This window comes from Gobio gobio (assembly GCF_949357685.1).
Source record: "Gobio gobio genome assembly, chromosome: 21".
In the NCBI taxonomy this organism is placed as follows: domain Eukaryota; kingdom Metazoa; phylum Chordata; class Actinopteri; order Cypriniformes; family Gobionidae; genus Gobio; species Gobio gobio.
Genome location: NC_137117.1, coordinates 1,053,135 through 1,071,128, shown reverse-complemented (window position 1 = coordinate 1,071,128; position 17,994 = coordinate 1,053,135). Strand labels below are relative to the sequence as shown.

Sequence of the window (17,994 nt, the reverse complement as noted above, 5' to 3'; positions counted from 1 at the left end):
GTTTTCTAAAATATTATGCTTATATTTGCAATGAGGTGCTATATAATTAAATATGTATATTGTGTATACACTCTATATCCCCATGAGTCAGTGTGCACTGGGATAGAACACACACACACACACACACACACGTTTGTTTTTGTGAAATGTGAGGACATTCCATAGGCGTAATGGTTTTTATACCGTACAAACCTTATTTTTGAATAGGTGAACATCTTGCCATGATGTTCACGCGCGCACAAAACCACTACCTCAGCGTTTCACACACACACCGTGAAATATTGCAAAAATAGACTAAGCTCTTTTCAATAAAATCCATGCAAAAGTTAATATCAGATCATTTTAGAATACAGTATAGGATGTACCGAATATTCTTCAGTTTTATGCAAAACAGAAATATGACAAATAGAATATCAGACCTCTGTCATATGGCCAAAAATAAATACAAAAAAAAAAAAGCTGGACCTGGAAAGTCCTTGAAAGGTTCTTGAATTTGAAGTTAACCAAGCTGTGGGAACGCTGTATTAACAACTATCCAAACTGTTTTAGACCTAAAAGAGCCTCTGTAGGCCTTAAATGTCAGAGAAAAGAACAGAATCAGAGATGAATTTTTTCTTATAGAAAATTGTACTTTGCATATTATACTATAAAAACACATAATTATAGTTGATTTTAGTTTATCGTAGTTGATCATAACTAGAGATGAAATGGCATGAAATTTTAATTTCATGAATATTATGTGTTTTATAATTATAGTGACCAAAATGATCACGGTTATCACAGAATCCTGTTCAAAAAGTCCTAATGCTACACAATGAAATCAATTCAGCAAGTTTAATGTAGAAAACCAGCAAATAACAAATACAATTAGCATCAATATGTACTTTTTGTTGAAATAAACATTCAAATAATAACATTAAAAATGATGGCCAGATTTTAAAGGAGTGTCTTGCAACATGTTGTCTATAATGCACGAGTTTTGACAAAAAATGTTTTATAAAAAGATAAAACTTTCAGCCTCTAAATCATTTTTAGTCAAAAAAGATAAATTACTGACATTTACAATGCACATTATAATCTATTATTAATAGTATGAGGTCTGATTGTAACCATGCAGCTTTACAGAGGGTGTGGCTTATGTAAATGAGATGTAAATGAGCCCTATTGTCACTCCCAGCAGGTGAGAACACAATCTTTAGAGGCAAATTTCTCCCTGTTAAGCTTTTTGGAGTGCCTACTTTCAAATGGCCACAACTTCTCCAAATATGATCAGATTTCCATGTGTTACACATCAGACTACACTTTCAGAATCTGTAAATAACTCAAAATGCCCCAGAACCGACTTGTGTCCCTACTTTCCGTGACTGGTCATATATATATATATATATATATATATATATATATATATATATATATATATATATATATGGGATATTATATGTGTGACCCATGCCAACAGGGGTTGATTTAGTAAATGTGCTGTGCTCTGTCCAGGCTGGTGGCGGAGTGGCGGCTGTCTCGTGGTGTCGAGGAGCAAACTCAAGCTTTCTTTGAAGGATTTAATGAGGTTCTTCCGCAGCAGTACCTGCAGTATTTCGACGCCAAAGAGCTGGAGGTGAGAGACGCTGATTCAAAATCCCATAAATGTAGAATCTACCTAGAAAATAAAGCTTAAAGAGGACCTATTATGCCCTTTTACAAAGTCTTGATGTTGTTTTTGTGCTCGACTAGAGCAGGTTTTCCAGGTTGAATGTTGATTATTTCCTCATATTCTCCAGTGTTGCGGCTCCTCTCTTCAGTCTGTCAGTAACTCTGTTTAGTTCCTGTCTCTACGAAGAGGCTAATCGTTTGTTAAAGGGATAGTTCACTCAAAAATGAAAATTATCCCATGATTTACTCTCCCTCAAGCCATCCTAGGTGTATATGACACTCTTCTTTCAGACGAACACAGTTATATTAAAAATGACCTGGCTCTTCCAAGCTGTATAATGGCAGTGAATGGAGATTTTGAAGCCCTAGAAAGCGCATCAATCCATCATAAAAGACTCTAGCGGGTTAATAACGGCCTTCTCAAGCGTAGCCATGCATTTGTGTAAAAACGCATGAACTAAAATAACTAGCTTCCAGCAGACGACAAAAAAGTAAGCCGTGATGCGATATATGACGCAGGATGTAGTAGCGTAAGCTTTGACGTCTCTTGCGGTTCAAACAAATAGGACTGGGCAACAAACTCAAGCTCCTCCTACATTTCTTCTCATTTGTTTTGCTCTATCTGCGCGTTTCTGCGTTCGTCCATGCGTCGGGTCAGAGGTCACTCATTTAGCGCAAGTCGACTTGTTTACGGTCGTCTGCCGGAAGCTAGTTATTGTAGGCTATAATGATTTAAATGTGGATATTTTTCTTGCAAAAATGCATCACTTCACTTCAGAAGGACCCTGTGTGGAGCAGTTATATGATGGATAGATGCACTTCGAAAATCTCATTTACCAGTCAATGCCATTATAAAGCTTTGAAGAGCCAGGACTTTTTTAATATAACTCTTGATTGTGTTCGTCTGAAAGAAGAATTACTTGAGGGTGAGTAAATCATGGGCTGATCTTCATTTTTGGGTGAACTAACCCTTTAACAACATGTATTCTTTACTTCAATGAGCTCATTGTTTCTCCCTTAAAATAATACATTGTTAGTGTGTTGTAAATTGTAAGTGTGCAGATGGTTTTCTGTTGCGTGTATCCAGTATTGAGCAGTGTTTCTCGTGTCGTAGGTGATGTTGTGTGGCATGCAGGAAATCGATTTGAATGACTGGCAGAGAAACACCATTTACAGACATTACACCTCCTCCAGTAAACAGATCCTGTGGTTCTGGCAGGTACTGGCACTGCGGATTTAACATTAGTGTTCATTCAGATTGCACCGAGTTTCAACACACTTCGTCTTTTGTCTGTAGCTTATTAAAGAGGTGGACAATGAGAAGCGCATGAGACTGCTGCAGTTCGTGACTGGCACCTGTCGTCTGCCCGTCGGAGGCTTTGCTGACCTGATGGGTGAGTTCTTTTAGATGCACATCTGTTGTTATTCATGCACTGTGCATTTAACATCCATAATATGAGTTCAGACACTATAGGTAAGTAGGGTAAAAAAAAGTGTTTAATACACATAATCATAATCAATTAAAGGTGCAATATGTAATGTTTTTTCAGTAAAATATCCAGAAACCACTCGGCCACTCAGTGTTATATATTTTGTTCAGTTGAGTACTTACAATATCCCAAATGTTTCCAACTATTTGTAAATTGTGAGAAATTGCGTTTTTATTTTGCAGAAACGCTTTACTCTCACTGCAGTGTGAGCAAGTGTCATAGCAGCCGCTGAGAGAACGCACAGAGTAACATCATCACATCATCAACACACTCAGATGTGTCTAATGTGATAAACAGAGCTGTGTTACCTCATACTCATGACCGGAGAAGCGGAATAAAAGTCCCCATAGCTCGCGTGTGTTGCGTTCTTCTTATTAAAGGGTCATGAAACCCTAAACCACATTTTCTGTTTATGAGTTATGAGTGTTGAGCCTCATAGAAGTCAATGTTACGATCCGTTCGTTTTGATTATTGGAGAAAACGAGTTCATTTTAAACCTTTTTGCGCTATATTTAACTTCCTGATTTAAATTCATCTTTGTATCAACGACAGAATGTGGCGTCTTCTCGTACTATTGTACGCCGATGACTCATCGATGTCTCATAATTATTCATGAGTCTGTCCTTATCCTATGAGAAGAGGCCTCGCTTAAATATTCATGAGTCTGCGTGTCCTTATCCTATGAGAAGAGGCCTCGCTTAAATATTCATGAGTCTGCGTGTCCTTATCCTATGAGAAGAGGCCTCGCTTAAATATTCATGAGTCTGCGTGTCCTTATCCTATGAGAAGAGGCCTCGCTTGATTATTCATGAGTCTGCGTGTCCTTATCCTATGAGAAGAGGCCTCGCTTAATTATTCATGAGTCTGCGTGTCCTTATCCTATGAGAAGAGGCCTCGCTTGATTACTCATGAGTCTGCGTGTCCTTATCCTATGAGAAGAGGCCTCGCTTGATTATTCATGAGTCTGCGTGTCCTTATCCTATGAGAAGAGGCCTCGCTTAAATATTCATGAGTCTGCGTGTCCTTATCCTATGAGAAGAGGCCTCGCTTAATTACTCATGAGTCTGCGTGTCCTTATCCTATGAGAAGAGGCCTCGCTTAATTATTCATGAGTCTGCTTGTCCTTATCCTATGAGAAGAGGCCTCGCTTAAATATTCATGAGTCTGCGTGTCCTTATCCTATGAGAAGAGGCCTCGCTTAATTATTCATGAGTCTGCTTGTCCTTATCCTATGAGAAGAGGCCTCGCTTAATTATTCATGAGTCTGCTTGTCCTTATCCTATGAGAAGAGGCCTCGCTTAATTATTCATGAGTCTGCGTGTTCTTATCCAATGAGAAGAGGCCTCGCTTAATTACTCATGAGTCTGCGTGTTCTTATCCAATGAGAAGAGGCCTCGCTTAATTATTCATGAGTCTGTGTGTTCTTATCCAATGAGAAGACGACTCGCTTAATTATTCATGAGTCTGCGTGTTCTTATCCAATGAGAAGAGGCCTCGCTTAATTATTCATGAGTCTGCGTGTTCTTATCCAATGAGAAGAGGCCTCGCTTAATTATTCATGAGTCTGCGTGTTCTTATCCAATGAGAAGACGACTCGCTTAATTATTCATGAGTCTGCGTGTCCTTATCCAATGAGAAGACGACTCGCTTAATTACTCATGAGCCTGCGTGTCCTTATCCAATGAGAAGACGACTCGCTTAATTATTCATGAGTCTGCGTGTCCTTATCCAATGAGAAGACGACTCGCTTAATTATTCATGAGTCTGCGTGTTCTTATCCAATGAGAAGACGACTCGCTTAATTATTCATGAGTCTGCGTGTCCTTATCCTATGAGAAGACGACTCGCTTAATTATTCATGAGTCTGCGTGTTCTTATCCAATGAGAAGACGACTCGCTTAATTATTCATGAGTCTGCGTGTCCTTATCCAATGAGAAGACGACTCGCTTAATTATTCATGAGTCTGCGTGTCCTTATCCAATGAGAAGAGGCCTCGCTTAATTACTCATGAGTCTGCGTGTTCTTATCCAATGAGAAGACGACTCGCTTAATTATTCATGAGACTGCTTGTCCTTATCCTATGAGAAGACGACTCGCTTAATTATTCATGAGTCTGCGTGTCCTTATCCTATGAGAAGACGACTAGCTTAATTATTCATGAGTCTGCGTGTCCTTATCCAATGAGAAGAGGCCTCGCTTAATTATTCATGAGTCTGCGTGTTCTTATCCAATGAGAAGACGACTCGCTTAATTATTCATGAGTCTGCGTGTCCTTATCCTATGAGAAGACGACTCGCTTAATTATTCATGAGTCTGCGTGTCCTTATCCTATGAGAAGACGACTAGCTTAATTATTCATGAGTCTGCGTGTCCTTATCCAATGAGAAGAGGCCTCGCTTAATTATTCATGAGTCTGCGTGTTCTTATCCAATGAGAAGACGACTCGCTTAATTATTCATGAGTCTGCGTGTTCTTATCCAATGAGAAGACGACTTGCTTAATTATTCATGAGTCTGCGTGTCCTTATCCAATGAGAAGACGACTTTGCTTAATTATTCATGAGTCTGCGTGTTCTTATCCAATGAGAAGACGACTCGCTTAATTATTCATGAGTCTGCGTGTCCTTATCCAATGAGAAGACGACTCGCTTAATTATTCATGAGTCTGCGTGTTCTTATCCAATGAGAAGACGACTCGCTTAATTATTCATGAGTCTGCGTGTCCTTATCCTATGAGAAGACGACTCGCTTAATTATTCATGAGTCTGCGTGTCCTTATCCAATGAGAAGAGGCCTCGCTTAATTATTCATGAGTCTGCGTGTTCTTATCCAATGAGAAGACGACTCGCTTAATTATTCATGAGTCTGCGTGTCCTTATCCAATGAGAAGAGGCCTCGCTTAATAATTCATGAGTCTGCGTGTTCTTATCCAATGAGAAGACGACTCGCTTAATTATTCATGAGTCTGCGTGTCCTTATCCTATGAGAAGAGGCCTCGCTTAATTATTCATGAGTCTGCGTGTCCTTATCCAATGAGAAGACGACTCGCTTAATTATTCATGAGTCTGCGTGTCCTTATCCAATGAGAAGACGACTCGCTTAATTATTCATGAGTCTGCGTGTCCTTATCCTATGAGAAGACGACTCGCTTAATTATTCATGAGTCTGCGTGTCCTTATCCTATGAGAAGAGGCCTCGCTTAATTATTCATGAGTCTGCGTGTTCTTATCCAATGAGAAGAGGCCTCGCTTAATTATTCATGAGTCTGCGTGTTCTTATCCAATGAGAAGAGGCCTCGCTTAATTATTCATGAGTCTGCGTGTTCTTATCCTATGAGAAGAGGCCTCGCTTAATTATTCATGAGTCTGCGTGTCCTTATCCAATGAGAAGAGGCCTCGCTTAATTATTCATGAGTCTGCGTGTTCTTATCCTATGAGAAGAGGCCTCGCTTAATTATTCATGAGTCTGCGTGTCCTTATCCAATGAGAAGAGGCCTCGCTTAATTACTCATGAGTCTGCGTGTTCTTATCCAATGAGAAGAGGCCTCGCTTAATTATTCATGAGTCTGCGTGTCCTTATCCAATGAGAAGAGGCCTCGCTTAATTATTCATGAGTCTGCGTGTCCTTATCCTATGAGAAGAGGCCTCGCTTAATTATTCATGAGTCTGCGTGTTCTTATCCAATGAGAAGACGACTCGCTTAATTATTCATGAGTCTGCGTGTCCTTATCCTATGAGAAGAGGCCTCGCTTAATTATTCATGAGTCTGCGTGTTCTTATCCTATGAGAAGACGACTCGCTTAATTACTCATGAGTCTGCGTGTTCTTATCCAATGAGAAGACGACTCGCTTAATTATTCATGAGTCTGCGTGTTCTTATCCTATGAGAAGACGACTCGCTTAATTATTCATGAGTCTGCGTGTCCTTATCCTATGAGAAGAGGCCTCGCTTAATTATTCATGAGTCTGCGTGTTCTTATCCAATGAGAAGACGACTCGCTTAATTATTCATGAGTCTGCGTGTCCTTATCCAATGAGAAGACGACTCGCTTAATTATTCATGAGTCTGCGTGTCCTTATCCAATGAGAAGACGACTCGCTTAACACAGCAGCACGCATTGATTGACTGGCGCTTCAAAGAGTGAGATCGCACACAAAACTTACATAGTGCACCTTTAATGTAATCAGTTTAATGTGTTTAGGACATTTAGAAGAGCTCTATGAAGATATGCTTTAGTGTGGAGATGAATGATGTGTTTTATTTGCTCACAGGAAGTAACGGAGCGCAGAAGTTCTGCATCGAGAAGGTTGGGAAAGAGAACTGGCTTCCCCGCAGCCACACATGGTACATAACTTCATACACACATCATATTCATACACACATCATATTCATCTGCAGAAGTGCTGTCAAAACTACAGGCAGCGATACCAAGTACTGCCACTGAAATTTACAAAATGTGATGAATCGTAAACTGCTCTGATTGGCCATTGTGTTCACGCGTGCTCATTGGATATGCCTGTGATTGGCTACAATGATCAACGCTTCAAAAACATTTTATAAATACACATAAATGACGCTCTTCGTTCTTTTGACAACACTAATCTGAAGAGATCTGGTCACATGAGCTGTTATTGAATAGTTGCGTTGATTATTTCTGTGTGTTTGAGCTGTGCAAGTCAGAGGAGGCTTGTTTAAACGCTTCAATCAGTGTCAACTGTCTATAAACATCATTTAATATATGAATAATTAACAATCAGCAGGCGAAAACATTTTTAATAATCATAATCATAATCATCAAAATACAAATGTATTATTATTACCAGCAATTAATAAGAATAAAATTGCTTTAATAATGAATATATGTGATGTATTGTTGTTATTTTAATGATATTATTGAAATGTGTGTGTATATATATACATACATTTCAAGAATATCTTTAAAATAATAATAATTATTATTAATGTATCATATAAAATAACAGACACAACTTTTGATTTTAATAATGTAAAAACATTAAGGAATTGTTTTATTTTAGTTTGTTAACAAATGCAACCTTATTGTAAAGTGTTCATATTTATTCATATTATTTACTTTTTTATTAATTTAATAATTTTGACTAATTATTTGTTGTTTATTCAACAATTATTAATAAATTATATAGATTATTAAATGTTATTTAGTTATATTTTTTACTTACTATATTTTATTTTGAAATGAATAACTCAATCCTCATGGTTTCTAGCAATATATTGGCCACCATATCGGTATCGGCCGATATATGTTCATTTTTAATGTTATCGGACCGATAAGAAAATGTGTCCGATATATTAAAGCCGATAAATAATATATTATTTCCTTCAGGTGAGACGCTTCAGATGGACACTGTTCATCATTATGGCTTTGAACTGATTGAAATATGATTGAAATCATTTTAAAAAAAGGAAAATACAGTTCAGTGCAACAACAAAACTGAACTATTTTAATGGCTGCAACTAATGTGTAATAAGGAGGTTAATAAAAACCCTCATAATTTTGATGAGCTGTGCGATACTGCTTTTGCTCCCTCAATTTACATCATAAAAATGACACAATGATCAGGATGATAACAATTTACAATTTAAAAAAGGAACATTTATTGAACTAAAAAAAACAATATTTAACAAATAGTAAAAACAGGTGAGGTAGAACCATAAAAAAAAAGTTCAGTGGTGAAAATAAATATTTAAGCATAAATAAAATAATGACACTATTGCACACAGTATCAACAATCAAGCAGCATAATAAAGTGCACACTGACTGCACTATACTTAATTTAAAACTATTCACAACCTAGTCATTTAATGCTTACACTCTAAAAAATGCTGGGTTAAAAATCACCTCAATTAATGAGTTAAAACAACCCAATTAATGAGTTAAAACAACCCAATTAATGAGTTAAAACAACCCAATTGATGAGTTAAAACAACCCAATTAATGAGTTAAAACAACCCAATTGATGAGTTAAAACAACCCAATTAATGAGTTAAAACAACCCAATTGATGAGTTAAAACAACCCAATTGATGAGTTAAAACAACCCAATTAATGAGTTAAAACAACCCAATTGATGAGTTAAAACAACCCAATTAATGAGTTAAAACAACCCAATTAATGAGTTAAAACAACCCAATTAATGAGTTAAAACAACCCAATTGATGAGTTAAAACAACCCAATTAATGAGTTAAAACAACCCAATTGATGAGTTAAAACAACCCAATTGATGAGTTAAAACAACCCAATTAATGAGTTAAAACAACCCAATTGATGAGTTAAAACAACCCAATTAATGAGTTAAAACAACCCAATTGATGAGTTAAAACAACCCAATTGATGAGTTAAAACAACCCAATTGCTGGGTTAAAACAACCCAATTGATGAGTTAAAACAACCCAATTGATGGGTTAAAACAACCCAATTGATGAGTTAAAACAACCCAATTGATGGGTTAAAACAACCCAATTGCTGGGTTAAAACAACCCAATTGCTGAGTTAAAACAACCCAATTGATGAGTTAAAACAACCCAATTGATGAGTTAAAACAACCCAATTGCTGAGTTAAAACAACCCAATTAATGAGTTAAAACAACCCAATTGATGAGTTAAAACAACCCAATTGCTGAGTTAAAACAACCCAATTGATGAGTTAAAACAACCCAATTGCTGGGTTAAAACAACCCAATTGATGGGTTAAAACAACCCAATTGATGAGTTAAAACAACCCAATTGATGAGTTAAAACAACCCAATTGCTGAGTTAAAACAACCCAATTGCTGAGTTAAAACAACCCAATTGCTGAGTTAAAACAACCCAATTGATGAGTTAAAACAACCCAATTGATGGGTTAAAACAACCCAATTGATGAGTTAAAACAACCCAATTGATGGGTTAAAACAACCCAATTGATGAGTTAAAACAACCCAATTGCTGGGTTAAAACAACCCAATTGATGAGTTAAAACAACCCAATTGCTGGGTTAAAACAACCCAATTGCTGGGTTAAAACAACCCAATTGATGGGTTAAAACAACCCAATTGATGGGTTAAAACAACCCAATTGATGAGTTAAAACAACCCAATTGCTGGGTTAAAACAACCCAATTGATGAGTTAAAACAACCCAATTGCTGGGTTAAAACAACCCAATTGATGAGTTAAAACAACCCAATTGCTGGGTTAAAACAACCCAATTGATGAGTTAAAACAACCCAATTGATGGGTTAAAACAACCCAATTGATGAGTTAAAACAACCCAATTGCTGGGTTAAAACAACCCAATTGATGAGTTAAAACACCCCAATTGATGGATTAAAACAACCCAATTGATGAGTTAAAACAACCCAATTGATGAGTTAAAACAACCCAATTGATGGGTTAAAACAACCCAATTGATGGGTTAAAACAACCCAATTGATGAGTTAAAACAACCCAATTGATGAGTTAAAACAACCCAATTGATGAGTTAAAACAACCCAATTGATGGGTTAAAACAACCCAATTGATGAGTTAAAACAACCCAATTGCTGGGTTAAAACAACCCAATTGATGAGTTAAAACAACCCAATTGCTGGGTTAAAACAACCCAATTGATGGGTTAAAACAACCCAATTGATGGGTTAAAACAACCCAATTGATGAGTTAAAACAACCCAATTGATGAGTTAAAACAACCCAATTGATGAGTTAAAACAACCCAATTGATGAGTTAAAACAACCCAATTGATGGATTAAAACAACCCAATTGATGAGTTAAAACAACCCAATTGATGAGTTAAAACAACCCAATTGATGAGTTAAAACAACCCAATTGATGAGTTAAAACAACCCAATTGATGAGTTAAAACAACCCAATTGCTGGGTTAAAACAACCCAATTGATGAGTTAAAACAACCCAATTGCTGGGTTAAAACAACCCAATTGATGAGTTAAAACAACCCAATTGATGGGTTAAAACAACCCAATTGATGAGTTAAAACAACCCAATTGCTGGGTTAAAACAACCCAATTGATGAGTTAAAACACCCCAATTGATGAGTTAAAACAACCCAATTGATGGGTTAAAACAACCCAATTGATGAGTTAAAACAACCCAATTGCTGGGTTAAAACAACCCAATTGATGAGTTAAAACACCCCAATTGATGGATTAAAACAACCCAATTGATGAGTTAAAACAACCCAATTGATGAGTTAAAACAACCCAATTGATGGGTTAAAACAACCCAATTGATGAGTTAAAACAACCCAATTGATGAGTTAAAACAACCCAATTGATGAGTTAAAACAACCCAATTGCTGGGTTAAAACAACCCAATTGATGAGTTAAAACAACCCAATCGCTGGGTTAAAACAACCCAATTGATGAGTTAAAACAACCCAATTGATGAGTTAAAACAACCCAATTGATGAGTTAAAACAACCCAATTGCTGGGTTAAAACAACCCAATTGATGAGTTAAAACAACCCAATTGATGGGTTAAAACAACCCAATTGATGAGTTAAAACAACCCAATTGCTGGGTTAAAACAACCCAATTGATGAGTTAAAACACCCCAATTGATGGATTAAAACAACCCAATTGATGAGTTAAAACAACCCAATTGATGAGTTAAAACAACCCAATTGATGGGTTAAAACAACCCAATTGATGGGTTAAAACAACCCAATTGATGAGTTAAAACAACCCAATTGATGAGTTAAAACAACCCAATTGATGAGTTAAAACAACCCAATTGATGGGTTAAAACAACCCAATTGATGAGTTAAAACAACCCAATTGCTGGGTTAAAACAACCCAATTGATGAGTTAAAACAACCCAATTGCTGGGTTAAAACAACCCAATTGATGGGTTAAAACAACCCAATTGATGAGTTAAAACAACCCAATTGATGAGTTAAAACAACCCAATTGATGAGTTAAAACAACCCAATTGATGAGTTAAAACACCCCAATTGATGAGTTAAAACAACCCAATTGATGAGTTAAAACAACCCAATTGATGAGTTAAAACAACCCAATTGATGAGTTAAAACACCCCAATTGATGGATTAAAACAACCCAATTGATGAGTTAAAACAACCCAATTGATGAGTTAAAACAACCCAATTGATGAGTTAAAACAACCCAATTGATGAGTTAAAACAACCCAATTGCTGAGTTAAAACAACCCAATCGCTGGGTTAAAACAACCCAATTGATGAGTTAAAACAACCCAATTGATGGGTTAGTCCATTTTCAACCCAACTTGGGTTATTTAAAAAAAAAAATCTTGGGTTGTTTTTAATATCGGCGAACGCAGCAGCATTGCATCGGTCGATGCCGATACACGTAAAAATATCGTCCGATATATCGGTCTAACGCTACTTTCTATACCTCGCTAGAATGGCTTGAAACAAGGTAAGCAAGGCATTTTTTTCACCAAAACTGAGTCGATGGTAGAACTTCAGACATTTCCACAAAAGTAATGAAATCCGTGTGGAAGGGCACCTTTAAAAAGCTACTTCAAACTTTCAGATCTAGCTTTATCAAGCCAACTTGAGGGTTTGTTTCGGAACTTTACTCCTCTAGTCCAGATTGTACTGCAGTGGTCGAGTTGTCCAATCACAGCGCTTCTCTTTCTGCTTCAGCTTCAACCGTCTGGATCTCCCGCCGTACCGGAGCTACGAGCAGCTGAAGGAGAAGCTGATGTTTGCCATCGAGGAGACGGAAGGTTTCGGACAGGAGTGAGACGCACACACACACACACACACTTGTTTAACTGAGAGGACAGACCATGACTCGATGATCCGGCACACCGGTGCATTATGGGAAAATTGGGGTTTCTGCACTCACCTGTCACTTGGTATTCATTTTTATATTCCCGTGAGACGAAGAGGGCTTTATGCAAGCGTGTAAGATTCGTGAGGTTGATGTTTCTACATGTGATTAATCCAGCGGGAGCTTTTCCTCCACGGCTGCAGGAGAAAGAGCAGAACACTCGTGCTGATTGACGAGCTCTGTCAATGTGTGTGTGTTTATGTTTGCAACCCGACGACGGGTCTCCTCCTCCTCGTGCCTTTTCCTCACTGTCGTCCAGAGCGTAGCACTCTGAGAGCGCAGCGGCGGCAGTCCACAATCACCAAAATATTCATCCAAACTGCCAACAAATGCCCGTTTTCATCCCAAAATCAACATCTAAATAAAAAATGGAGATATTTTGCATTTGTGACTTTGAAATTAAAACTAACTCATGACAATTTTTTTCAAAACCAATTTTTGCACAAATTCTCATTATTGTAATGTGGATTAAAATATTTTCCATATGTGAAACAATATATACTTTCAACTGTGAGTATACGTTTTGCTCTAATGAATTTAACTTGTGTTTGTCTAAATAAAAAAAGAACGATTTAACCAAATTAATACATTTGTTAAATAATTCAATAACGGAATGTTTTCAGAGACGAGAATGATCATGATAATGTAAATCTGTGAGTTAAATATTTGTACGCGTGTGTGTGTATACATATTATATATATATATATAATAAAAAAGTATATTTAACGCACACACATATATACACACACACACGCAAATAAACACACACACACACGCGCATATAGATACACACACATGCATATATATATATATATACACACACACATGCGCATATACACGCACACGTTAAATATATGCGTGTCTATATACACACACACACACATATATGTGTGTGTGTATATATATGTGTGTGTGTATATATATGTGTGTGTGCGTGTGTATATATATATATATATATATAATGATAAAAAAGTATATTTAACACGCATATATATATACACACGCATATATATATATATACACACACACACACACACACACACACACACACACACACACACACACACATATATACACACCCATACATGCACGCACGCACGCACGCACACACACACACACATATATATATACACACCCATACATGCACTCTCGCACGCACGCACGCACGCACACACACACACACACACACACACACACACACACACACACACACACACACACACACATATATACACACCCATACATGCACTCTCGCACGCACGCACGCACGCACACACACACACACACATATATATATACACACCCATACATGCACTCTCGCACGCACGCACGCACGCACACACACACACACACACACACACACACACACACACACACACACACATATATATATACACACCCATACATGCACTCTCTCACGCACACACACACACACACCCACACATGCATATATATATATATATAGTGGTCAAATCAATTAATAAAACAAAATAAAAATGTGTGTCTACATAATATATATGTGTGTGTACTGTGTATAATTATGTATATATAAATACACACATGCATGTATACATTTAAGATTTTTTTTAATTTATAGATAAAATATTCATATTTATATACAATATCAATTATATAAATGTATATACATGCAAATATTTAAATATAGACATGAATGAGGGTAAATTATTTATATATTTATATATATACACAGTACATATTTTAACACAATTTTATTTTAGATGTGATTTAATCGCGTTTAACCGATTTGACAGCACTAATATATATACACACACACACACCTTGATTTTGTGGTGAAATATGGCCTTGACATTTCTAAAAGGATGACATTTTTCAGTGTGTGAGCACAGATTGACATTACTGAATTATTTCTCTGAAATGAGCTGGAATTGTGTGTTTTTTGATGCGCGGCAGACGCGGCGCTGTCGTCGGATCCCTGAAGCGATAATGTGAGTTTATTTGGGGCTGTAATCGTGAGAAAGCAGTATTTATTCCCGTCTGACAGCGGGGCATCGAGCGCTCTAGTTCTATAGGGCGGCTGCTTTTGAACGCGTCTTTTTAAGTGTTCTGGAAGCTCTTCGGCTGTTCGGATTGTAGTTTATTTCATGTTTCATGAATTCTTTGAAGTGATGCTAGTCTAAAACCACTGGAGCACAAAAGCCCCGCTTATAGCGTGCAGCTGCGGTTCGGCGCATTGCATTATGGGTAATAAGATCAAGGCTCAAATGGAGGACTGTCTTTTTGAATTTTAAGAAAACAAATCAACAGCAAATATTTATTTCAATAGTTGTTTTTATCCAAATGACCCTGTTTGAATGAGAAGCGGTGAAGTCCGCGGGACGATGGATTATTAAGTGACATGGCTTTCATTTTGACTTTTATTTCCGACTGATCCATGTAAACCAAACAAACTTTGACTCTGTATATGAACTGAATCCTGTACATGTGTGAATACTCTCCTCTCTGTTCGGATGAATCTAATGATTTTAGTATTAAAGTAGAAGCGACTGCTTTCACGGTTGTTTCAGAGTTTATTTACTAGAGCTGATTTGTATGTATAGTCAAATGTGAAAAGATGTTCAGCAGCTGAATAAATAATTCTATGGGAAACGTCTTGCGTTTGGTGTTTTTCTTTCGTTTTTCTTTTAGAGACCCGGACTCTGTTCATAATGCGAGGAAATGAGTGTCCACATGGGATGAGGTGTTATTTTAAAGGGGACATGAGAAATCAAACTGGCCTGGATCTTTTGAGATACACACACACACTAATACTGTGTTTGACCCCTTTGGCCTTCAGAACTGCCTTAATTCTACGTGGCATTGATTCAACAAGCTGCTGAAAGCATTCTTTAGATTTACAGTCCTTCCAGAAAAATGCGGCTTTTTTTTGTGATTGTTGCGGGCAAAAATCCTTGATTATGCGGCACGTTTTCTTAAAAAATGCGATGAAAAATGCGGGATATTTATGCAATTTTATGCGATAAAATTGCGGGAACTTGCAAAAACTGCGGTTTGATGAGAAAGAGAAAAAAAGCACTACATCACAGAAAGTGCTGGAATATTTAAGTTCTCATCTTGTTTTATTGAAGACCTTAATAATGGCTCAAATTTAAAAAACATTTAGTCAATCAAGTTCTGTAGCTTTACAAAAGGAATATGCTACAACTTCTGAAAAAATTAATAAATAACTTCCTGTTTTACAGATGTCGCTATACAAAACAGACATTTGAGTGCTTCCAATGCACAAAGTGCAATCTCTTAAAGGGTTAGTTCACCCAAAAATGAAAATTCTGTCATTAATGACTTCCCTTTATGTTGTTGGACACAAATTAAGATATTTTAGTTGAATTCCGATGGCTCAGAAAGGCCTCCATTGGCACAATGTACACTCTCAAGACCCATAAAAGGTAGCCTACTAAAGACTAAAGTTACAAAGTCCATCTCACTACAGTGGTTCTACAATAACTTTATGAAGCCACGATAATAGTTATTGTGTGCAAAAAAAACTAAATAACGACTTATATAGTGATGACTGATTTCAAAACACAGCATCATGATGCTATGAATCATCGAGTCGATTCATGATTCGGATCGCGTGTCAAACTGCTGAAATACGTGACTTTGGCGATCCAACCCGCTGAATCGACTCATTGATTCATAACGCTTCAAACCGCTGAATCGACTCATTGATTCATAACGCTTCAAACCGCTGAATCGACTCATTGATTCATAACGCTTCAACCCGCTGAATCGACTCATTGATTCATAACGCTTCAAACCGCTGAATCAACTCATTGATTCATAACGCTTCAAACCGCTGAATCGACTCATTGATTCATAACGCTTCAAACCGCTGAATCAACTCATTGATTCATAACGCTTCAAACCGCTGAATCGACTCATTGATTCATAACGCTTCAAACCGCTGAATCGACTCATTGATTCATAACGCTTCAAACCGCTGAATCAACTCATTGATTCATAACGCTTCAAACCGCTGAATCGACTCATTGATTCATAACGCTTCAAAGCTTCATGATGCTGTGCTTTGAAATCAGTCAGCACACAGGGAAACTGCTTTGCTCTTTTGCTGTTATTTTTGTTGGCCAATGGGAGTTTGTGCTTCATCATGGTTTCACCGGTATCTATGGTTTCTCCACGGGGTTTGAAGCTTTTCGATGACGTTCGCGTCGGGTAACACGTCACTTCAAAACGTTCCCATGGCAATAGGCGGAAATGGCGGCTCTTGTGTCAAGTAAACGAAAATTTTTCAACTTTCTGCTAATATATATGACTTTTTTTGCAACGAAAATGCGGGGATTATGAAATCATGATAGCCCGCATATTTTGCACGCGGAAATAGGCAATTTATGCGGCGAAAGTGCGGCGTATTTGAAAAAATGCGGCCCCCGCATGAATATGCGGACTTTGGCTGATTATGCGTTAAATCACGCGATCGCATAATCGCGTTTTTCTGGAGGGACTGGATTTAGTTTTAGTAACCATTTTAGTTCAGTGAACTCATTGTCATGATCAAGAAACCAATTTGAAATGATTGGAGCTTTGTGACGGTGCATTATCCTGCTGGAAGTAGCCATCAGAGGATGGGGACATGGTGCTCATAAAGGGATGGACATGGGCAGAAACAATGCTCAGGTAGGCCGTGGCATTTAAACCATGCCCAATTGGCACTAAGGGGCCTAAAGTGTGCCAAGAAAACATCCCCCACACCATTACACCACCACCACCAGCCTGCACAGTGGGAACAAGGCATGATGGATCCATGTTCTCATTCTGTTTACGCCAAATTCTGACTCTACCATCTGAATGTCTCAACAGAAATCCAGACTCTTCAGACCAGACAACATTTTTCCATTCTTCAACTGTCCAATTTTGGTGCAAATTGTCGCCTCTTTTTCCTATTAGTAGTGGAGATGAGTGGTACCCGGTGGGGTCTTCTGCTGTTGTAGCCCATCCGCCTCAAGG

At 37.5% G+C, this 17,994-nt stretch overlaps 1 protein-coding gene across 2 annotated transcripts in view; it reads left to right on the top strand.

Annotated features, from left to right (window-relative positions):
- Positions 1-13,573, top strand: part of itchb (itchy E3 ubiquitin protein ligase b) — a 61,933-nt gene extending 48,360 nt beyond the window's left edge. For both annotated transcript variants that reach the window (XM_079802597.1, XM_079802598.1), the window contains 5 exons: positions 1,495-1,615; positions 2,765-2,869; positions 2,948-3,044; positions 7,412-7,484; positions 12,801-13,573. In XM_079802597.1, the coding sequence (XP_079658723.1) occupies positions 1,495-1,615; positions 2,765-2,869; positions 2,948-3,044; positions 7,412-7,484; positions 12,801-12,900 (496 nt within the window). In that variant the 3' untranslated portion in view covers positions 12,901-13,573. The remainder of the gene's footprint in view (positions 1-1,494; positions 1,616-2,764; positions 2,870-2,947; positions 3,045-7,411; positions 7,485-12,800) is intronic.
- Positions 13,574-17,994: the final 4,421 nt, after the last annotated feature.